The sequence below is a fragment of the Pygocentrus nattereri genome, chromosome 7 (genome assembly GCF_015220715.1).
Source record: "Pygocentrus nattereri isolate fPygNat1 chromosome 7, fPygNat1.pri, whole genome shotgun sequence".
Classification (NCBI taxonomy): Eukaryota; Metazoa; Chordata; class Actinopteri; order Characiformes; family Serrasalmidae; genus Pygocentrus; species Pygocentrus nattereri.
In genome coordinates, this window is record NC_051217.1 from 10922705 (window position 1) to 10946754 (window position 24050).

Consider the following 24050-nt stretch of genomic DNA (forward strand, 5'->3'; position numbering starts at 1 on the left):
AAGCACCAGTAAAAGCTATTTCTCTGGGTAATAATATTTTTTTGGTCAAAAAACATTATCATTAGAACAAATACAAATTACATTAATACAGTATGTAGTGATGCTCATGTATATCGATGTGTTCACTTCACCCCTGTCCAAACCTCTCCTCGTGCCATAATTTGTATATTTGTAGTTATCAGCCAATATCTGGTTTGGCTCAACCAATAAATCATTATGTTAAATTGGGTGTTCTAGTGGTTGAATTTCACCAATACACAGATTGACTGGGGGCATCAAGGAATCAAGGAGAAGACAGGAACCAAATTTGTTCTTCTAATTAGCTCACAACATCTCAGCTACTAAGTCTTTTGCTTGTTACTGCATTCATGTTTGTTTTTCACAAGCAAAAACAGACTTATTGTCTGGAGAACTTAGCAACTTACAATTTGATCATTTTACACAGGTAGGCGAAGGTAGTCTTGCCCAAGGACTCTTATTGGTATAGTGTAGGGTGCTTACCCATGCAGGGGATTGAACCCCAGTCTGCAGTGTAGAAGGCAGAGGTGTTACCCACTACACTACACCAACCACTCTAAACGTTTTGCTTAGGTGCTTAAGGCTGTTGCACTGTACTGTATGTTATTTGTAGCTCATTTAATAGAATGAATTTATCACTGTTACTCATTTCAATGCAACTTACATCATGTAGGGGAAAGGCTGAATCGTAGACACCCTTAGCCAGTAATGACGTGATGCCTGTATAATAAAAAAGTGTTATTTATGTGTGTAGCAAATGGGAAAGCTAGATTATAAATATGTGTTTAGAATGGCAATTGAACCTCAATCCAATCAGTAGAATATTAAAGAGAATTCTAAAACTTGCGTACCCATTGTCTGACAAGTCTGTGTGCAGGCCGTGCGCCTAAGTATCTCAAGCACCTTCAAAGGCAAGTTCACACAGAAATACAAGTACACAAAATTATATGAAAAAACATCAAAAAAGATTTTCAGATTATGCAAAATATGAGGAGAAAAGAGAAAATACTCCATACAGAACAAAGAAACTCACAATTCGTCCTCGTGTTGCATTGTCAAACAGGATGTTTTTTGACTTGATGTCAAATCTGGAAAAAAATAAAACAATTAGGATAGGGAAATTGCTCATATCTTACATAATACAGACATGGGTGTGCCTCTTTTTTGCATCTGTTTGTGCCCACTCACAGATGTAGCTTCTTTCTGTTGAATGGCAGTGAAAGGACACATGTACGTGGATTTTGGGGTTCTGGGACCCCCGGCTGGAATGGCTGATTGAGTTTCTCCCAAAGTGAGCTTATTGCTCCTGCAAGCCCGGTTTTCTCTTTCAACTCATATGTCTGTAAAGCCAGACAGAAAGGATTAGCAATTGGAACACAGAATACAAACACTGAGGATGAGGTCAGAGTGAGGTCAGGCCCGGAGCTGACACTCTTTAGGGGTCAGTTGATTTGTGATAGGGCAGAGGGTAAACACATGTAGACTGCTGATGTTTATATGCCTCAGACAGATTTGCACATCAGCACTGAAAATTCAACACGTTACTTACAAATGTGTCTGTAATATGAAGCACACTGTAGTCAAAGGCACAATATATGACAGCAATCGTCTGAGGACCATCATACCAATAAATCACTCTATCACATTCCTCTTCAGAACTGTCACATTTTCTGGGTAATCGGCTTGCCACTGCATAATCAGCTGTGTCTTTTGACATTGAAACAGCCTTCATCAACTTCCCAAAGCATTTACACATTTTTTTTTAATCATGGACCCTAATCTCTGAAATTTTGGCCCTGCTAGATCTGCCCTGGTCAACTGTAAGTAGTATTATTGTGAAATGGAAATGCCTAACAACAGTTAAACTCACAGACTGGGGCCACCTATGCTATAATGCTATAGTGTGTATTGCCTCTATCCACTTACTACAGAGTTCCAGACTACTTCTGGAAGCAATATCAGCGCATGAACTGTGCATTAGAAACTTCATGAAATGTATTTTCTGGCACACACAAAGTCTAAGATCAATATGCACAAAGCCAAGTGTCAGCAGGGGTGGTGTCCAGTGGCAAGTACATTGAAGTAAAGTGGAGGCTGTTATAGCTACAAAAAGAGAAGGCAACTCAAGATTAATACCCAGGGTTTTGAAACAGGATTTCCAACAAGCTCATATAGGTGCGTTGATCAATTGTCTACTTACTTTTGGCCATATAGTGTATGTCTGTACTGTAACTGTAAGCACCCATCATTACTGTTAATTCAATACTCTGTCTTTGTATGTGGTCACTGGGTTCTAGTCTCTAGAGTTTTATTTGTTCTAACCCTGGATTTCAACTATAAAGATGCCTCTAGAAACCCTCTGTACCTGTTAATTTGACTTATTAGTTTGGCCATAATTAACAGAAAGGCCAAATAACAACTCCGCAATAACATCCAAATGCCCAAAACACTCCCATGTGTTATATGGACAATGTTTATACCAAAAACTCTTTAAATAATAATTAATAATTAAAGTAATTAAAATAATACATAATGAAAAAATAAGCAAGAAAAGATTTTGTTTGATTCTACTGATGATGACTGAACACTGTATAGGGCAACATATATTTGAGAATAACACATTTGAGAATATTTCAAGCCTAAGATTCTATAATTGTAGGATGGTCTTGAGATGAAAATCCTCTTCTCAAGACAAAATTTATCCCATTGAAAAATAAAATTATATGAAAAGCACCACCCTTTAAAGCTAGTTTTAAGATACCTCAGTAACTATGACGTATCAACAATTTCTTAAACTGCTGTACCTGTTGACTTCCTTACTCAAATTAATTACGCTCTTTTGGAATTAAAAAATGGAGAAGATTGTTACATGTTTATTATTTAGTTACAATAATATAACAAACATTCTATGTAATCAGTAGGCTATAATGGTCTATAGATATAGGTCTATAGATGGTCTATAATTATAATAGTCTGCAGAATTATCACAACAATTAATATGATAGTGCTCCAAATTCAGTTATGAAGTACCACATGTGATCATTACCAAACCTTGGATTTTCCATGATGGTAACATATTTACTATTTAATTTCCAACTAGGCTAATCTCTAATATTACTTAGGCATGTAACCTTGTTAACATTTTATAGTTTTATGCATTTGTATATGCATTTGGAAACCGAAATACTGCCAAACTGATTTTTTGGTACCCTTCTTCTGGACAAGCTCATCCATTTTACTCTCTTTCAGGGAGTGGTTGTGTTCAAAATATGTATGTGTATAATTAGGTGCAATTTATCTTCTATCTTTTTAGTTAAATATACATTAGAGTCATTGTATCAAGGAAATGCTTAAATAAAGGCAAAACAATAAAAATAGGCATGTGGCATGTGAAAGAATAATAATTTGCATAATATCAATCAAAATTTTCGATAATATCAATGATTGGCCCAAATCTGGTATTCCACCACAGTAATATAAGATTCCTGTTGGAACAAAATCTTGGACCTCCAAAATGGTAACTTTATAGGAGAAGAAAAAAGCATTCTAACGTGTAATGGAAATTAATGTAACACGATTCTTAGACAAGTAATTAAGTAATTATGTCATTTTACACCATTAGTGTAGGTCCGTTCATCAGTGGTAACTGAAGTTCTTCCAATGGTTTTCAAATTGTGGAAAAAAGTAAAAAAAGAAAAAGACAAAATTGAAAAACAAGGTTTGTGCATGACAGCAACAATACTGTATTAAATTTGTGATTCACTTCAGTCAGTTAATCATAGTAAATTTTAATAAGCATAATGTCTTGGTATAATTTTTAGTAGATGTTCCTAAGATTCTCCTGTCTGAATTCACTCTTACGTGCAGTCATTGAATAAGTGCACAGCCCAGAAAGACTTAATGCAGTACCCATCATTTTTGAGTCTTAATGTTGAATCCTCTACTAATGTATTCCCTCCTGAGTGTGACTGAGGGATTTTGTGAATCGTGGGTGGAACGAGTGAAACTCACTCTCTTGGTGGGAACTTTGATCTTCAAAAGCTCTGCCTCACGGCTAAGCACAGACCAGGGAACATGCAGACGGGTAAAGCGCACTGTCTTCATCTGAGAGAGAGAGAGAGAGAGATAGAGAGAGAACCTTTGATTAGGACAGAGTGACAGAGCAAGAACAGCAAAATCTGACATTTCATCTTTAAGGCTGCCTAACAACCCCTTGGGGAGAACACGATAGAAGATTACATATGCAGTTATAGATTTGTGTCATATATTTTAATTGTTGTGCGTAGTGTGTTACCAAAAGGACTGAGGTAAATTGTGCGTAGTGTGTTACCAAAAGGACTGAGGTAAATAAGCAGAACCAGCTAAGTTCAGTTGCGTGTGAGACTGTGATAATTTGTCGCAAACAGAGGCTGTCCAGCTGCCTTGATTAACACCACAGGAGGTGCACGCACACAGACAGACACGCTTGGTGGAACATCTGTTCAGCTATTGTGGTCTGCTTTAAACTGTGGATGGAATGGATCATCACTGAACCTCACTCTGTCTACTTACACATGCACATTGACTCGCACCCGATATCTCTCACACACCTCCAGCCATGAGGATCAGCAGTAATCTGCCTTTTGGCTGGAGACAACAGCACTCCATATTAATCCATCACAACACAACACAACTGGAGAGTGATCTACCATCTCTTCTACCACCTCCCCTCCCCCACCCCTTACCATACACAACCTCAGAGTATTTAGTAATTCAGCAGATCTCATCAAGACTATAGGCTACAATCTTAAAAATAAAGGTGCCAAAAATATTTTAAAATCTTGTGATGCCACAGAAGCATCTGTTTTGTTTCCCTTCCCATTTGTTTAACCTGCAATTAATGGTTCTTTAAAGAATCTTTGGTTGATGCCATAAAAATGATTTGAGAAAGGTTAACTTTTAACTGATCTTCATGTCCCCTTTAACAAAATAATACATAAATAAAATGGAAGTGAAAGAAAGAAGTTTCTTAAAAGCTTCTTCATGAGTGCCTAATTATTTCTTTTGAGAGCCAAAACCATACAGTTCTTCAGCTTTGTTATGAAACCAAACATAAACTAAACAATGACCAAAAATTCCAAGTGTTTTTATCTTTATAAGCTCAAAGGTCAAAGTTCAAGGTCATCACATGTTAGTTAGTTACCACAAGGCTGCCGACTCTCACACCTTGGCCGTGAGACTTACACTCACTCAAAATTTCTCGCGCATTTTTACAAAACGCGTACTGGTGAATCTGAACACTCATTAAGTTTTCTACCACTGCTTAGTAACCAGCAGCACCAGCTAACTTGAATACAAGGAAAAGGGATCATGGTGGCCAGTCAGTCACTGCCGGTCCATGTGTGTTGTTGATCATTGGGGGCGAAACTGGTTTCCATAGCAACAAGGAACCAAAGCAGGTGGTACAATGTGTGAAATGATCATAGCATATGCATGTCAGAGAGCAGAGAAAACCTTCACTAAACACACACCAAAAAGACAAAAACTAAAGGAAAATGAAATGGTAATTAATCAACTTGGTCAGTAAACTAAACATAATCAATAACAATTAAAACATTCATCACAACACAGTTTATTCTGTAATATAAACGCAGCTCTGTCTTACTTACAAGCTAAACAGTAAGCAGTGCTAAGCGCAGGCTGTGCCTACCCCTATTCACTCTATAGCTTATAAATCCATGCCTATCAAGTGCAGCCAGGGGGAAGAATTTGACAGAGCTACACCCAGTAGCATCAGCACCAGGACAACTGTGTTGGATGGGCACAACCTATTTGGGGGTGGGTCGAACCTTGTGCAGCTTCACTAGGAGACAAACTTTCACTGTCTCTAGTGCACAGATTCAGTCTCTCTCTCACATCTGGACCGTCAACCTCTTTCGCATATTAAATCATTCCTCCTAGCATGTCTTGTCATATTTCGCCCTTCGTAGATAGAATGTAACAATGTATTTATGGAGGCGTTTGCTAAGCATCGTTCAAACGCTGCAGTAGGAAGTAATCCGCAGTAGGAGACACCAACTTGCTAGTCAACCAGTGTACAAAAAACAGAGCTAATAGAAAAGAATAAAAAACCTAAATCTCTCATTGCAACAGGAGCAAAAACAACCAACATAACTTTAATATGATTATGATTTCTAACATTTACAAACACAGCAGTTACTGTGTTTGTTTGTCTCTTTTTAATAAGTCTGTATGCTGTGTTCTCTGTTATTGGACTGTATTTTACCAGCATTACAGCAGGCCGACCAGTTCAGCAGAGAGCTAATGAATGATCAATGCTGAACAAAATAGAACTTCTTTTAAGTATTTGCTCCTCTAAAGGCTTAAAAGTTATCATTTATGTAGCACAATAAGCTAGTGGGTTAACTCACTAGGCTCCTTCTTATCTTCAATGTTTGTGTTAGCAACTTACATTATATTTATGCTTGTTAAACAGTAGTTTATTCATCTTCACTTATCAGGCTTTCCTTTCATCTAACTTTCACCAAAGTCCTTTCACTCTCAGATGAACTAAGCAGAAGATTCACAGAAATGGACACAATGTTCCCAACTTGCACACATCGAGGAGACGATAGCTCAAGACTATAGAGCTCTCCTTCACTCTCTCCATATATTTCAGTCTATGTTGCTATGAATTTGCAGTTAGCTTTAAAGGGGAACTTCACCTTTTTACATTACCACATAATTCAGGCATTGAGGTGTAAGCAAAGTCATTTAGAGTGGTTTGATGTGAGATGCTGCATTGTAAGTAGACTTTCCAGTTCAGATTTCTATACAATGGTTGTAATAAGAACCAGGGATCATCAAGTTTACAATGCAAATATAACCATTTACTACATAAACAACCGGTGTGATAGAGCACCCTGTCTTCAGAGCTTTATTTGTGATGTTGATAATGGATAAATGGTGGTAAATTTGAAAAAAAAAAAGTTTTCTTTTGTGAATATTTTATTTTATATATTTTTTTATATTTGCCTTACAACACCCTGCATGTACCTCTCTGCCATGAATGAATAAAACTTAACAAAACAAAACAAACTGCATTAAATGCTTTGGGTGTGTGGTTCTTATCACTACCACTGTGAACAGTCATAACTGTTTCTGTTTCTCTAGAACAGAACATTTCACATCAAGTGGTTCTAAATCACTTTGTTTACTTTTATCTTAATGATTTGTTTACTTTTATCTTAATGATTTGGAAAAAATCTGTATAATTTCCCTTGAAGTTTTAAATAACGGACCTCTATTTTAATGTAATTCATTTCATCTTTGAGGTAATTAACAAAATATGAAAAAATAACCTGTCTATCAATTAATTATTTATGATTATACTTTACTAAAAGCGAGAGAGATTATTGGACTATAGAGCCTAGATCAAGCATTATTTTATTTTATACATTATTTTATATTTTATATATATATATATATATATATATATATATATATATATATATATATATACACATATATTTTATTTAATACTGAGGAGTTTAAAAGTATATCTGCATGATGTAGATGAGATATGTGAGTATGAAGAACAGTGTAAAGAACATGTTCTCCACCAGAATAAAATTTTATACATTACATAACTGTTCTGTACCAGTGAAAAGCTCTTCCTAGAACCCTCTAGAAATCTTTAAGAGTGTAAACAAAGTGAAGATATAACTTTTATTGAAATGCTACATTCACTAATTTAAGTGCTAAGTGAACTCTGCCATAAACACACACACATTCCAACACACCTCTTTGTCCCGTTCAATCTCCAGACCCTCCTCCTGTAGCCCCCTTTCAAACTCCTCCCTGATCAAGGCCTTCTCTCCTTCTCCAGGCCCTGATGCCAGACCTGCCTCCAGCTCCACCTCTGCCAGCTCTGGCTGGGTGTTCCTGCGTGAAGGGGTGGGGCTCAGGGAGGGCAGGTTGCCATTGGAAATGATGGAGTGGCGGGACTGTGAGTGCCGTCTTTTGCAGTGGTAGACGAGCACATAGTCCACTCTCCTGCAGCCATCTGCAAAACACAGTCCTCCCCTGGGACAGGGGACGGACTCGTCCTGTTCACACATAAACACATGCTCAGATTATACCTTACAAGACAATGGTACAATGAATGTTTCCAAAAGAGTAGCTCACTTGTGGAGCCTGCTTGTTTCTTAAGAACAATGCTACACTACTGTTCAAAGGTTTGGAATCACTTGCCATATTAATTATTCCAAACACATTATAGACCTATTTTAATATTTTTTTTCCATGATATTTGTTGTTGGGAGTGGGTATACACATGCAAGAATGTCCATGTTTTAATATATTACAAATTGATACACAGTTTTGGAATTGAACTTATCAATTACATTTATTAAATTCTACTTTATACATTTTTTTTAGAAAAAATACTGCACAGTATTTTACATTTTAGTCCACCAAGGGACAAACAGTGTAAATGTACCATTAAAGATACAATAAAATAGTTTTAAATATTTGTATCCTATAATACCAGAAGTGTTTTTAAATAGAGAAGTTCAATGAAATGCCTGAATGGAGTCAGGACTGATTGAATAGAGTCAAAGCAACAAAAATAATTCCAACAGAATATGTTACAGTTATGCTCCCAATCCTAAAAGTCCCTTTTAGGCATTTTATGATATTTTATTAAAGTTTTCTATGAACATTAAAAAGTTTAAATTAAGGTACATGCACTTAAGTGACATATTATGCTGTAATTATTATTTATAGTAATTTCTTTATAAGTCATGTTCCTGTGAATTAATTGAAACCTATAACATTCTAAAGCATGTGATTCATATCGGAAGACTTTAATAAGTTTATCTGTGTCACATTAGTTTTACATTACTGAAAACAAGGATTCCAAGTCTTTGAGCCTCCTGATGTGCAGTCATGAGCTTTTAGGGGCTCATACACTACATTTTTCTTATATTTCATTTTTTCCCCAGAGGTCTACTTCTAATATATTTTACATGACCTTTTCCCAGCTGTTTTAGTTACTATGCCTTTAAGACCAATATATGTAAATTTTGTCTCTCTTTTCATTGACTGCAAAGTGTTGTGCATCACTCAAAAAGCAGTCCAGAGTGAAGCACTCCTTACAACTTCAGCATGAATGGGCTGCACTGAACTGCTTTAGACTGAATAGGAGGATATGTAATTAGTTGATTTTCATAATAGCACAAAATCAGTTTATTCAAAACAGGCTGTTTTTGCAGCTTAGTTTCCATTTATAGACTATATGGAAGGGGAAGTGAATGGTAAACTTTGATAGTGCCTATCTATTATATCTAACTTTTATTTATTAGAAGATTATTTTTTTAATGAAATATACCCTTTAATATGTTTAATTTTTAAAATAATATATGGCATTACATTGATCTGCAAAAGGGTGTGATTGTTGGTGACAGCCTCTTTGCTGCTTTGATGTTGCTCATACCTCTTACATTTGGGCTTTAGCATTTGACTTTTAAACAAAAGAATCCAAAAAAGAGAAGAATAGCCTCTAGCATGTATCATTCTACATTCTCAGAAATAAAGGTACTAAACTGTCTCTGGGGCACTGCCCCTCTTGTCACTGGGGTGGTATCCTAAAGGGTACATCTTAGTACCTTTAGTCAGGGAACATAATTGTAACATAATCCATTGAAATGAAGTTGTATTGATTCCACACACCCCATCTCATCTCCAGGTTTTATTTTATTGTTCTGTTTTAAAACATTAGGTAATGAAAAGGTACAAATATGTACTTTTCACATAGAAAACCTTATTAAAGGTACCCAAGTGGAGCTAAAAACCACTGTTGTACCTTTGAGGGTACATTTACATAGTTTGTACCTTGATGAATGAAAAATGTTCCTTTATTTCTAACAGTGTATGACTCAGTATTTTAGTCTACTCAACACACCCCTGCCTGTGACATGAAGGAAAAAAGCTGCTGAATTGCTGGCATATTGATTTCTTGTCTAAGCTCTAGCTTCTTTGATAGTCAAGTCTGATCAGGTACTAGTACTTTGCTAATGTAAAGTGAAAGGCCTGATTGATCTCTTTAATTATGCTAGTTCTCATGACCTTGATGAACAGAGTAAATAAAAACACGCACAGCTTCCTCTGCAGGCTCCCCTGCATCATGTCTGCTGTTGGCTGAGTCCTGGCCAATTTCAGATATGTCACGTGCGAGACTGCGGAGTTTTTCACTGTGAATGGATGAAGATTCACTCATCGCTGTGGCTACGCACATGCGCTCAGGGGCTCCGTTCCATGTCTCTGTTAAAAAAAATTAAAAACAGATGTGACAGACAGGGGGAGAGAGAGAGGGACAGAAAGAGATGAAGTGGCAAAAACGGAAGACACAATTGATACAGAGAAAGAGTGAGAGATGATGTGACACAGAGAAAGATGATTTGGCAAACAAAGTCACAAAGCAAGAGAGAGAACTGAAGAGATACAGAGGGAAATAATATATGTGTGAAAAAAATGTGAGAAAAAGAGAAAGAGAGAGGCAGTGTCACCAACAGAGAGAGATACAGAGAGAGAGACAGATAGAGAGAGAGAGAGAGAGAGAGAAGATGAGACAAACAAGAAGAGAGTGACAGAGGACATGACAGTGAGAAAGAGAGAGACTTGAAGAGACAGAATGTGACAGAGAGATTGTGAGAATCTCTCTGTCAGAGAGAGAGAAAGAGAGAATGTAAGAATGAGAGAATATCACAGAAATGGAAAATGACAGAGAAGTAAATAAAGAAAGAAAGAAAGAAAGAAAGAAAGAAAGAAAGAAAGAAAGAAAGAAAGAAAGAAAGAAAGAAAAGAAGATGTGTCAGAAACAGGGACTCAGAGAGAATTAGACAGAGAAAGAGAGATAGAAGAAGGGAGTTAAGGTGACAGAGAGTCAGAGGATGTACATGGAGAGAGACAGAGGATGTGAAAGATGAAGAGAGAGAGGAAGACAGGATATGAAAGATGAAGAGAGAGGAAGAAGGTATGCGAAAGACGAAGAGAGAGAGAGGAAGATGGGATGTGAATGATGAAGCGAGAGAGGGAGACAGGATGTGAAAGATGAAGTGAAAGACAGAGGATTTGATAAACAAAGATAGAGACAGAAAGAGAGAGAGAGAGAGAGAGAGAGAGAGAGAGAGAGAGAGAGAGAGAGAGAGAACAAAGCTATACAGAGAGACAGGGAGAAAGTGATGATGCGACAGAGCAAAGAAAAAGAGAGGAACAGAGAAGCACAAAGAGACAGAGAGAGAGAGAGAGAGAGAGAGAGAGAGAGAGAGAGAAGACGGTGTGACACGAAGAGAAAGAGGAGGGCTAATAACGGCCGTTTCGATTCAGCACCATGGACAGGTCCACAGGGTAATACGTCAAAACAGATCACCTGCTCTTCTCCTCATTTACATATCTCATTCCATTACACACACGCACACACACGCACACACACGGACACGAGGACACACTCGGACACACACCTGTCTCACGCACGCACTCTTTAAATATGTCGCTCGCGCTGGTAAACAAACGCGGATATGTGACTGTAAGCGCCTTTGCTTCACCTGACAGCGCTCATCACAAACACGCAGCCCGCGCGCACACAGCGCCCTGAACCCCTCCGGCGGAGATACAGCAGAAATGGCTGTTTTGCAGTACACGATGACTAAAGAGGGGAAAATGAGCCCCTTTAGCCTGTAACGCTCATAGCCGCGACCTGCAGGTCCTGAAATAGCCCAGCTTATAGCGCGCGCTAATTACACCCAGACCCGTCCAGCAGCACTCAGTAGATCAACACCAACGGACCGGAGTGACCAACAGTCCGGTAAAAGCTCCCCAACACGAGCGCTCTTTTGACGCGCGTGCAAAATCCAGACTAAATTAGACGCAGTTCGAGCCAATTAGATGCAGTTATGACGCTTTCAAAGGTGTAAAGATATAAACGCACAGCTGCTATCAGCTCAGCGCCTCGCGCGCTATAAATAAACCATCTAATTAAAGACGCTGTGCACGCGCAACAGTTGCCCTCGCGCGCGATAAACAAAACAAGCCAATATGACGGACGTGTTGACGAACGCACGTGACGCCGCCGTCTCTGCTCTCCGCCGCTGAACAAATAAACAAAGCTGCACTCACCCGAGCTGGACGGAGACCTGTGCAGGGCCATATATCCGCGCGGACAGAGCGCGAGCCCGGTTAGAGGACGCGCGGCGCTGAGCTGTTGGACAATCCGCTCGCGCCACGCGCAGGCTTAACCCGCTCTGCAGTTACCCATAAATCCGTGGAGGCTCGAGAGGAGGCTTACAGAACACAGCGCGAGAGGGAGCGAGCAGGCAGAGCGCGAGACTGCTACACCTTCTGGATACACACACACTCAGAGAGACGAGCGCGCACCAGCGAGTACACGCACACACATTCTGTCAGCGACAAAACAATTCACACACACACACACACACATTCATATAGAAAACTTCACACCCAAACAGAAAGACACACACACACACACACACACACACACACACACACACACACACATTCATTTAGAAAACTATTCACATTCAAACAAAAAGACACACACAAATACACACACATTCATATAAAAAACTATTCAGACGCAAACAGAAAGATACACACACACACTCACACGCACACAGACACACATTCAAATAGAAAACTATTCACACACAAACAGAAAGACAAACACACACACACACAGAAACAAGTTCATATAGAAAACTATTCACACACAAACACAGACACACACACACACACGCACAGAGACACACATTCAATAAGAAAACTACTCACACACAAACAGTAAGATACACACACACACACATTCATATAAAAAACTATTCAGACACAAACAGAAAGACACACACACAGACACAGCTTCATATGGAAAACTATTCAGACACAAACAAAGACATACACACACACACACACACATTCATATAGAAAACTATTGACATACAAACAGAAAGACACAGACACAGACACAGACACAGCTTCATATAAAAACTATTCAGACACAAAAAGAAAGACACACACACAGACACAGCTTCATATGGAAAACTATTCAGACACAAACAGAAAGACACACACACACACACGTACACATTCATATAGAAAACTATTCACACACAAACAGAAAGACACACACATAGAGATGTGCACGCACACACACATTCATAGAGAAAACACAGACACACACACTCAAAAAGACAGACATGCAGTACTGTGCAAAAGACCCCCCTTCATTATTTCATTTCCGGCCATTAAGTGTGACTTACTCATCCTTCAGGAGATAGTTCTTTACAGATTAGATATACAATAATCCACATAAGAAAGGGAGGGAAAACAAGTGAAAAAACAGGAGTCTCTAAAACTGCAGTTCAAAGAGTTATTAAAAGATGCAGAGAAAACAGGACTCCTAACAACTACGCAAGACCTGATAGACCACCAAAACTGTCATTATCAGATAAACAGCACTTAAATTGTTCATCTTTGAGAGATTTGAGAAAATTAAGCTCCACTCTTGATCTGAAAGAACCCACAAGCGTCTGAAAGGAAGAAGCCATTACTGAGAAAAGAAATGGAGAAGAAGAAAATGCAAACCAAACAAAGGTTTTGCTGGCGTTCTAATATTTCTGATATTTAAGACATTCATTTTGAGTTGCTACATCTTTTTGTGCTTAGTTTCGTTAAATTACACTGATTATAGCTTCTTTACTGCTTTGCAGTTGGCCATACATCTTACTTTTGAGGTATTATTTTATTATGTTATTTATATTTCTTAAATTATATTATATAGTGTCTACAGTTTGTGTGCTAAAAGTTGCTGGATGCAGTTCTGTAAGTTACTCAGTTGTTTTATGAGCTTTTACTACTGGAACATCTACTTAAGGTCTTTTTTGGAAGCATACTTTTGTTGAGTCTTTATTTCACCAGAGTACTGTTACTTGAGAATGGAAAGAAACACACAACTAGACATGTGGAAATGTGGATAGTGTTTATTGATTACATGTTGATTTATGACAGCATGAGTTATTGCTTTTTTAAGTATACTTTAATAAGGAGTGTCATGCAATGTCACATACAGTAACACAGTCTAGCTATAGAGACAGACAGTGGCCCTGCTGTGTGTGTATGCGTGTTAAAGTTTCACAACCAGTCACTGAGTGTTACATACTGAGCACATGTGTGCCTGTAGTATGTTTACATGTGTGTGTGGGTGTGTGACATTGTACGTTCTCAGTCAGAGGGACAGGCATGAGCCTGACAGTCACAGCCAGTGACGGTGAGGACTTGATGGGGAATGTGCGTGCCGTTAGCACAGCGTAGAGAAACACTCAGTGGTAGAGTGCCCTTAGCAGCGCAACACACACACTGGTTCTCCACACGATTCTTCTCCAGAGAATACACAGACTTACTGCGGCACTGCCCCTGTGTGTTTTAACAAGGAAAAGAAAATCACGAGAAGTGAAAAAAAATTATTATTGCTATTATATTATTATTATTATATTATGCTATTATTGTCATAAGAAATTCTCATGACATGAAATTTGATATTTATTATTTCTGACTCAAAACTCATCTAAGAAAGCAGTAACATTCTGTAGAACATGCAGATTCTAAACATTTAATCGGTTTCACTCAAAATTAGATGAAAAGATATTTTGAATTTCATGATTTATATTTGATGAAAAGTTATTGTTTTGTGTGCTGTCTTGTTTTACAGAGTGAAGCAACATTCTTTACATTTTAATGTGCTTTTCATTTATTGACTTGGAAAAAACAAACAAATAAAATTGTCCATACTGAAATGTTTGTGCAAAGACTATAAATTAAATGTATTCTTTCTGTAACTATGTATTTAATCATGTAATTATGTAATCACTAGAGATGTATAATGGAACTGGAATCATATTGGTATCAGCAGATATTTTCTTTAGAAAAAAATCTGCATTGAACAGATTTGTGTCTAGATTTGACTGATATTTCAAACTGATATTTAATGATGTATTTATTGTCCTCTGGAAGAGCAGGATCTTTAGGCAACGCTGAGTTAGAGTGCTAAAATAAATGTTATTGAAATAACATATTGTTCACTTCATTGCATTTTAACACTCTACAAATAAGCTTTACAGTATTTCTCTGTAATGCTATTCAGTGATGGATCTAGTCCTCATTTCTAACTTTTAAAAATATTTATGAATCTTATCAACATATTCATGTACAGCCCACAACTTCCACATCAATGCATCTCTATAAATTATATAACATTAACAAAATGACAGTAACTTTGCCATTTTGTTAAGATCTGTTAATGTAACCAAAATTTGAAAGGTTTGCTTTTCAGAATATCTATTGATCTGTAGGTCATTGATATAATGTGCATATTTTGTTCAAGTTCATTAATTTCCCAAAAAATAAATAAATATATGACATAAATTATTTAACAATACCTCTTTTATGTAAAACAATTTTCAGTGCATCCATATAAAATTCACTTGTTTAAAATTTCTTTTTGCCTCCAAAAGTCTAAAAATGGCAGGTGGTGCAACTGTCCAACCAGAGAGGTTGATTCATACATGAGTAAAAATGTAATTTAACTACATAAAGGTCTAAATAAAATAGGCATTACTGTTATTAATTACTGTTGTTACTATTATTGTTGCAACTTCAAAAGCACCATTAGGCAACTTTAAAAGTACTTGTCTCACTGAAAAACTTTTGTCTGCAACGCTATACTTCCTCAAATGTCAGACAGAACAATTAAAGACAAATTTTTATTCTGACATGCTTTTACAAAAAAGGCACCAGGGTATTACAATATAAAGAAGACCCCCAAGTGATCTTTATGCTGCAATGCCATGGTCAGTAGCCCTTTCACAAATCTGGGAAAAATTTAATTTTTTAATTCAGGGTTTAAATGGTTTAATTTACCATGTCAGGTGGCATGACCTCAGGAAAACCATAGTATAGTAAAAAAATGAAAAATTTACCTCACAGTAACTGAGTTCCAGTTTTTCCTCTGACTGGCAGTCATCTATCTTGACATAATTCAGCAAACCCACCATCCTCCTGCACTCTGGCTCAGTACCTATACACACACACACACACACACACACACACACACACACACACACACACACATATATATATATATATATATATATTTCATCTACTCCAAATGACACAAAGTGAACCTGAAAATGACCAAGCTGCAAATACCCTCTGTGCTTTTTGCTTTTTGAGTAGTGTTTTTTTAAATGCCTTTTTATGCTGCACCTTGACACTGCAGCATGGTTCTGCTGTAACCTCTGTCTTTTACTTTTTTTTTCTGAAAACAGAAGCGAAAGCTCTTTGTGGGCTGACGACAGCAGGCATTTAATCTGGTCCTCCTTCCCAATGTTTACCAGTGTGGTGGACCTTTCATGAGATCACATATGCTAGATGATGGAAGGCTGCAGTTGTACGGTAAGCCTTGAATGTCAAAGCAGAATGTGAAGTACAATGGGGCTGCTTTGTCTTCATGAAGCACATCCATCCATCCATCCATCCATCCATCCATCCATCCATCCATCCATCCATTATCTTCCGCTTCTCCGGGGTTCAGATCGCAGGGGCAGCATCCTAAGCAATGAGGCCCAGACCTCCCTTTCCCCAGCCACTTCCACTAGCTCTCCAAGGGGGATTCCAAGGCGCTCTCAGGCCAGCTGGGCGATATAGTCACGCCAGCGTGTCCTGGGTCTTCCCCGGGGTCTCCTCCCAGGTGGACTTGCCTGTGACACCTCCCGAGGGAGGCGTCCAGGAGGCATCCTAACCAGATGCCCGAACCACCTCAGCTGACTCCTCTCGATGTGAAGAAGCAGCGGCTCTACTCCGAGTCCCTCCCGGATGACCGAACTTCTCACCCTATCTCTAAGGGAGAGTCCAGACACCCTGCGGAGGAAACTTCGGCCGCTTGTATTCGCGATCTTATTCTTTCGGTCATTACCCAAAGCTCATGACCATAGGTGAGGGTGGGAATGTAGATCGACCGGTAAATCGAGAGCCTTGCCTTATGGCTCAGGTCTTTCTTTACCACAACAGACCGGTAAAGAGCCCACATCACTGCTGACCCAGCACCAATCCGCCTGTCAATCTCCCGCTCCCTTGTACCATCACTCGTGAACAAGACCCCGAGATACATGAACTCCTCCACTTGAGGCAAGAACCTGTCCCCGACCCAGAGAGGGCTCTCCACCCTTTTCCGCCTGAGAACCATGGTCTCGGATTTGGAGGTACTGATTCTCATCCCAGCCGCTTCACACTCGGCTGCAAACCAATCCAGCGAAAACTGAAGTTCGCGGCCTGATGTCCCCAATAGGACCACATCATCTGCAAACAGCAGCGATGTGACCCTGAGGTCACCAAACCATGATGCACAATCAACCATAAAATGAGCCGCAAACAAACAGTGGTCTGAGTATGATTAGATTTGTGGGTTGTTTCAGAGGAATCTGAGTTTGATGTGTTCACACATACACAAATAAATAAACAAATAAATAAGAGACTTTCAAACACTGACAGTACTGAAAATGCTCTTAAACTACATTTTGTGTTCATATATGTATTCTCATACTCACACATCTCACAGCAGCTGTCTCCAATCTGGCTTATTTTACCCTGTGGATAACAGTAAATTTAGCTGGACACTCAATGCATTAGAATCAGGAAAGCTTATTGAAGTGCCCCTGTTTCATAGGGGTCCCATAATAAAAAAAAAAAACTGTGGATAATGGTGAGCTTGTAGGTCTGTGTGTGTGTCTACGTGTATGGAATACAAATGCCCACCCCATGCTCCAGACAGTGGGCTCGGTCCAGTGGAGGGCAGGTGGTCACTACAGTCTCCAGCACTAGCTCACCGTGTTCATTCACACTGCAGCTGTGTTTGCTGCAGCCGTCTTCACGTGTGCTATTCACCTAAACACACAGACACACGCACAATAATTTACGTAATGTACTCACTAAAGCCTAATATGTATTTTGTCTGTTTTAACACTGATCCAGTAATCCAGCTAATGACCATAAAGTGCTAGGTAACCAATGACCAATGCTAGGTAAATGTAAAGTAAAACAGTATTGCATTAATTACTGGCAATATTCAACTTTGCTGTTCTGTGTACTACATTGTCTTATCAGGTTTGTATAGATACACCCACAAGCACAGTCTTAAAGCCTTCTGTGTGTCGCAGAGCTCTACGATTTGTCTCATTTCACCATCCAATCTGCCACTGTGAGAGAGAGTATATGTGTGTGTGTTAATGAATTACCTGCAGGCTGACTAACTGTCCATCAGGTCGTTGGATGGAGCAGGCAGATGCTACACACCGGCCACAGCAAGCACCTGGAATTGGCTCTAGAGTGTAACCCTGAAACACACACACACACATTTTTATAGGGATATTTATGATAATGATGATAAAAAGAATGATGTGATGATGATGATGATGATGATAAGGAAGACAATAATGAAGATATGGGGGATAATGATGATGATGATGATGAATATAAGAAGGAGGAGGATGAGGATGATAATGATTATGATGACTCAAAGGAGGAGGAGGAGGAGGATGAGATAGATCTTGAATTTGAATAAGGGGATGCTTAAAATAATGTTGATGCTGTTGCCAATGATGGTGATGATGACAAAGATGATAATGAAGATGTTGAAAATGATGAAGATGATGGTGGTGATGTGAAGGTAGCGATAATGTTGCTGCTGCTGCTGATGATGCTATTGATAATATGAAGGATGATAATGATGATGATGATAAGAAAGAAGTGAAAGATGATAATAAAGAGAAAAAGGAGGAGGGTGATGATAAAGACAATGAGGAAGATAAGACGTAGGAGGGGGAGCAGAATGATTATGATGATGAAGACAAAAAGGATGAGGATGACAATAATGAGAAGAATGATGATGATTATGAGCAAGATGAGGATGATGATGAAAAAGGTAACGGGTGATAAATGATGATGGCAGTGAAGATGATGAACATGATAATAATGCTGCTGCTGCTGATAGTAATAATGATTTTAATAGCAATAGTGATATCGATTATAATGACGATGATAATGGTGTTAGTTGGTAATGATTATAATGATGACAGTGTTGGTGATGATGATAGTGGTTCTAGTGATGATGAAGAACATTACCTCTGTACAGGGTGAACAGCTCATCTTCCTACAAGACAGGTGGTATTTTCCCAGCTTATCCACACACCTACAGTGTGTACACGCATCCATTATCATGCTTTCACCGGCCTACACACACACACACACACACACAAATACACACAAATACACACACACACAAATATGGTAATACTCAGACTTGTGCATATGTCTTATATAAGTGTTATAAGTATGGTGGGCACAGTACTTACCCCAATAAGAGTATGATTCAAAACACATGCATCTACAGGGACTAAAAAAAAAAAAAAGAATATTACTTTGTGTGAGTTGTGTATGTGATGCTTTTTTCAAAACATATACTTTGACCCCTTGTATATGACTGTATATCCTTATTATCATGGTTATTTCAAAATGTTAGCTGCCCTTTACATTCACAGTGACAGTATGTGTGTGAAGCCTGAATGTGTGAGTGTTGTATCAGCTGTGTGATTGTACCACAACTGCAGGAAGGGCAGCAGTCATCTACAGTGTTGCAGTGGAGCTCTGTGCCCAGCGGGCAAGTGGGTGTGTCCATGAGTTGGCAGGAGACATTAGTGTGCTGGATAAAGACTTCCTCATTTACTTGCAAACACTCATTCACCACACACCGGTTATCAGGAGACACCCAGCGCTCTCCCACCTACACACACATACACACAACAAACATTACACAATAGTTTCTCTGCTTTAGCAAAGTCATGGCATGAGGAAAGGGGAAGGAAAGATCTGTCACTCAAAAACACAGACATCTCACACTCACCAGTCGTAAGCGGCCTCCGTGTGTTGCATCCTCCTCTACACAACTAGATTTACGACAATGACCACAGCAATCTCCCTCTGAGTGAGAGTATGTGGTGCCCTGAGGGCACAAAAGTAAGTAAGTAATCATGAATGGTTCCTTCACAATTAATTTTGTAAATCTATGAAAAATCATTATGGCTATAAAAAGTGAATCATGTTGCATTAATCTGAAGTAGTTATTCAGGTAATCGATTATAAAAACAATCTATTAAGTATAAGTAGTTCCTCCAATCACATTAAAGGGGACGTATTATGCTCATTTTCAGTGTTCATAATTTTACTTACTTGCTGCCGTCTTCCGAAAACATTATTTTCTCATATTGTACATCACCCTCTTAGAGCTCCAGTGTATTTAAGCCATAGTCAAATAAAATCATGCTGAAATTTTAAATTATGTACCTAATTGTTTCTCGAAGATTCATAACTGAACAGAATTGTTGTAAAATCTACAGCCCTAGAGCTCATCTACTGGTGATACATTAGCACAGTGACACTGAGCAGTGAAGAAGTGAAGAAACTCTGCAGAACTCACCACAGGACAGATCTGATTGCAGACAGGATCCACACACTGCACGATATGCAGTCCAGTCACTCTGTCTGTCTGCTCTGTGCACACACACGTCTTACACTTCTCCTCCCATCTGCTGCCCACCTGATACACGACTCCCTCCACCACACACACCTGCACATAAACACATGCACAAATTACACCTATATACACACATCTGACACACCACTCCCTCCACCACACACACCTGCACACTTGTATTTCAGAAAGGTTCAGTCTCAGGCAAACAGAAGCATACAAACCATCTGATCACCACAGCTCTGAATCTTGCCACTCACAGAGAATTTAAATGGGTTCTGTACAGCTCATGTAATATTTCCCTACTAATCAAGTACTAGGGCTTTGGAATGTTGTAAAAAAGCATTGTTTAGTTGATGATATTTAAAGGCAAAATGTGGCAGTGTGAATCATGGAGAATGATGATGCTATTTAATGCAGCTGCACTGCTGGAACACTTAATTTCTAAACGATCAGCTCCAATCAACAACTCATTCAAGCACTTCTGCTTCTCAGCTGTAATGTTGTTAGCACGCTGTGCAATGCTATGACAGTTTCAGTCAGAAATTTTTTGGCTTGGGTTGGGTCAGACTCATCAGACTCATCAGGTCATATATGAGGACCAAAACTTTAGTCCCAATCAAAGCTCGACCACACAGACAAACATATCTAACACTCCTTTCGCTAAACACACATGTACAAGTCATACTCACATATATAGATATACGAGTTATATTATTATTTTACAAACACTATCTAGCTAGCTTTGTTCAAATGTGTGCATTTGAGTATAATTAGCAGCAGCAGAAATCACACTTATGCCAGGCTGTTAAATTTAATAAAAACCCATTTACATGGAACAGACCTACTCTATGAACAAATGTCTGATTCAGGTTTCTCAGTTAAAGAAGCTCAGCTTGGTTCAGTTCAGATTACTGTGATTCACACAAACCACATGATTTGCACAAAACCCTCCAGTCCAGTTTATTCCCTACTTTGGCTCCTATACTGATTTAGGCTTCCTTAATATTTTTTATTAGAAGAGATATATAAGACCAAGATGCACACCTATTCAAGTCAGTGGGATGAAAAGTGATACGTTTCTTGTCTGCTTATTTCTTGTAATGCACTTTCTTGTTACCTGTCTCCTGGGGCAACAACAGCAGAGTGTGCAAATAAATAAACAAATACAACAGCTGGCTGTACAGAACCCCCAAAAAAATCTATAATCATAATTACTAAAATTTGATGAAATGGGCAAAATCTACCACTGGTAGACAAAAAGGGAGCATGAGCTCCCCACCCCTCACTAAATGATGTAATTTAGTTCCCAGAAATGTTTTAACTTGGTGGTTCTCACTTCATGAAGCTTCTCTGGTATTCATACAAACGCAACTTCTCACACAAACACAACTTCTCATACACACACATGCATGTACATATACACAGAGTACTAACAGATGCCTGTAACACACAACCCACCTTATCAGGGAGGCATGTGACCTCAACACAGCCACAGTCATTGGTCAGCTCTTTGGTGACGTAACCAGGCGGGCAAACTTGTGTGGAGCTCTGACAGTCACAAATACATTCAAACGTATCGCAACACTCTGTCTTTTTCACAGACAGTTTTTTGTAGGCTGGACAAGAGGGTTTAGCTGTAGAGCATTCTTCTTTTCTACAGACTGAAAGAGACAAAGAGAGGCTGTTCAGTTTCCTGTGTTGTCATTAAGTGAGGTTACAGATTCTTTATGTGTATGTAGGTTCTGTGCATGGCTGCTGATGAAAGAGTACATTGGCATGTTGTGTGTTCTGTGTACTCACCACACTGATAGATCGGTGCACACTCTCCTGGGTTTGTAAGAACTGAGCTAAGACCATTTTCACATTGTGGAGGATCAGAAACCTTACAGTTGGCAGTGTCACACACTGCAAACAGACACACACACACACACACACACACGCACGCACACACAAGTAACAATTAAACATGGAAACTGTCCTTGGTAGATTAGCATTTGCAGGAATGCTATGTGGAGTGCATTCTGTTTGTATGCGCTGTGCTCTTACCGCATTCATACTCAGGGCAGCACTTAGAATCCTTCTTCTCCAGAAGAATCTCACACTTCCCGCATACAGGGGCTGTAGCACAGCAACAGTTACCATGACTACACACTCAGAGCACAATACTGAAGGAGTGCTTCAAATAATTAGGCTGGGTATACATTATATAGCAGGAAAGAGAGAGAGAGAAAGTGAAAGAGATAAAGGGAAACATGGGAGGGAAAGAGGAAATAGAAAAAGAAGGAAAAAGCAGCTTCTGATATTTCACTCTCACCCTTTGAATGAGTGCAGGGCAAGGCTGTACAGTTGATCCGTTGCTGATCTAGACACACACACAGTAAACATGGATTGTCATCAGGAGTCCAACTCTCCATGAACTGTAAAACACACAAATACAAAATAATGAGGGTGACAAACAAAAAAAATTGGATTATGATCATACATTTTGGATCATTATTACTGGTCTATTCATTATAAAATTTATACACAACATAAAGAGAAACTGTTATTTTTGAGTTAGGGAAAACAATGAAAAATGTACAAAAATTGAGATACAAGGTTTTATTCTGAACGCAACAGCTTATTAGCTATATCATGTATTTGCACCTCATAAAAACAGGCAACAGTCTAGTATATGACCTAACTAAGACCACTGGCTGCCAGAATTAAAGCAATAAAGCAGCAAAAAATTGAAATTACACAATTCTTCCCTTACGATGATCAGCTGAGACATGTTTGATGTCAAGTGTTCGTTTCTTTAGCACTGGAGCTATGAGGCCAATATAACATAAAGAAGCTAAAACCTCACCAATAAGTACTTGGCAAATATTCCTATATTTTGTTATTTTTAAAGAAGCAAGCATGTTTGAAAAACAAACTTTGTTTGTTACTTATACTTGGGGTAAGAGGAAAACTGCTGATAGTTACTGCTTGTATGTATGTGTACCTGGTGAGCATGTCCATGCTGGTCCAAACACTGGTTGCAGGTCTCTCTGCCCACACATTCTTCCCCAAGCAGCACTGTTCCATGGGGGCAGTAGCAGCCCTCAGTGGGGTCCATCCAGCACTGTGTACTGTTCACCAAACTGTCACCCCGCACATACATATCACCCAACACAGCCAGACCATGCCCACACTGCTCCACACAACCCGTACGACACGCATCATACTCCATAGAGTTAGGACAAGGCATGGCTAAAGACCAAAACATGCACACAAACACACAGAAATTACACATGATAACCAGTCTTCACAGTATCCAAAAACAATCTTATACATTCACAAGCTTTGATTAGTTGTTTTATTCCACAAAAATATTCTAATTAAATTTAGCCAAATAAGTATATATGTAAAATTT

At 38.8% G+C, this 24050-nt stretch overlaps 2 protein-coding genes across 4 annotated transcripts in view; both read right to left on the reverse strand.

The window, feature by feature from the left end:
* Positions 1–12448, reverse strand: part of LOC108439094 (anoctamin-1) — a 30538-nt gene extending 18090 nt beyond the window's left edge. For both annotated transcript variants that reach the window (XM_017717418.2, XM_017717333.2), the window contains exons 1-8: positions 12175–12448; positions 10157–10320; positions 7800–8105; positions 4030–4122; positions 1207–1358; positions 1052–1106; positions 870–921; positions 683–738 (exon numbers count right to left, since the gene is read on the reverse strand). In XM_017717418.2, coding sequence (XP_017572907.1) covers positions 683–738; positions 870–921; positions 1052–1106; positions 1207–1358; positions 4030–4122; positions 7800–8105; positions 10157–10320; positions 12175–12205 — 909 coding nt within the window. In that variant the 5' untranslated portion in view covers positions 12206–12448. The remainder of the gene's footprint in view (positions 1–682; positions 739–869; positions 922–1051; positions 1107–1206; positions 1359–4029; positions 4123–7799; positions 8106–10156; positions 10321–12174) is intronic.
* Positions 12449–14033: 1585 nt separating this feature from the next.
* The window catches only part of vwf (von Willebrand factor), a 43377-nt gene continuing 33360 nt past the window's right edge, over positions 14034–24050 (reverse strand). For both annotated transcript variants that reach the window (XM_017717137.2, XM_017717212.2), the window contains 15 exons: positions 23640–23887; positions 22968–23070; positions 22700–22771; positions 22454–22558; positions 22112–22314; positions 20597–20746; positions 20024–20122; positions 19720–19903; positions 19476–19516; positions 19246–19353; positions 18360–18458; positions 17881–18009; positions 17673–17712; positions 16047–16144; positions 14034–14484 (listed from right to left, as the gene is read on the reverse strand). In XM_017717137.2, coding sequence (XP_017572626.2) covers positions 14293–14484; positions 16047–16144; positions 17673–17712; positions 17881–18009; positions 18360–18458; positions 19246–19353; positions 19476–19516; positions 19720–19903; positions 20024–20122; positions 20597–20746; positions 22112–22314; positions 22454–22558; positions 22700–22771; positions 22968–23070; positions 23640–23887 — 1871 coding nt within the window. In that variant the 3' untranslated portion in view covers positions 14034–14292. The remainder of the gene's footprint in view (positions 14485–16046; positions 16145–17672; positions 17713–17880; positions 18010–18359; positions 18459–19245; positions 19354–19475; positions 19517–19719; positions 19904–20023; positions 20123–20596; positions 20747–22111; positions 22315–22453; positions 22559–22699; positions 22772–22967; positions 23071–23639; positions 23888–24050) is intronic.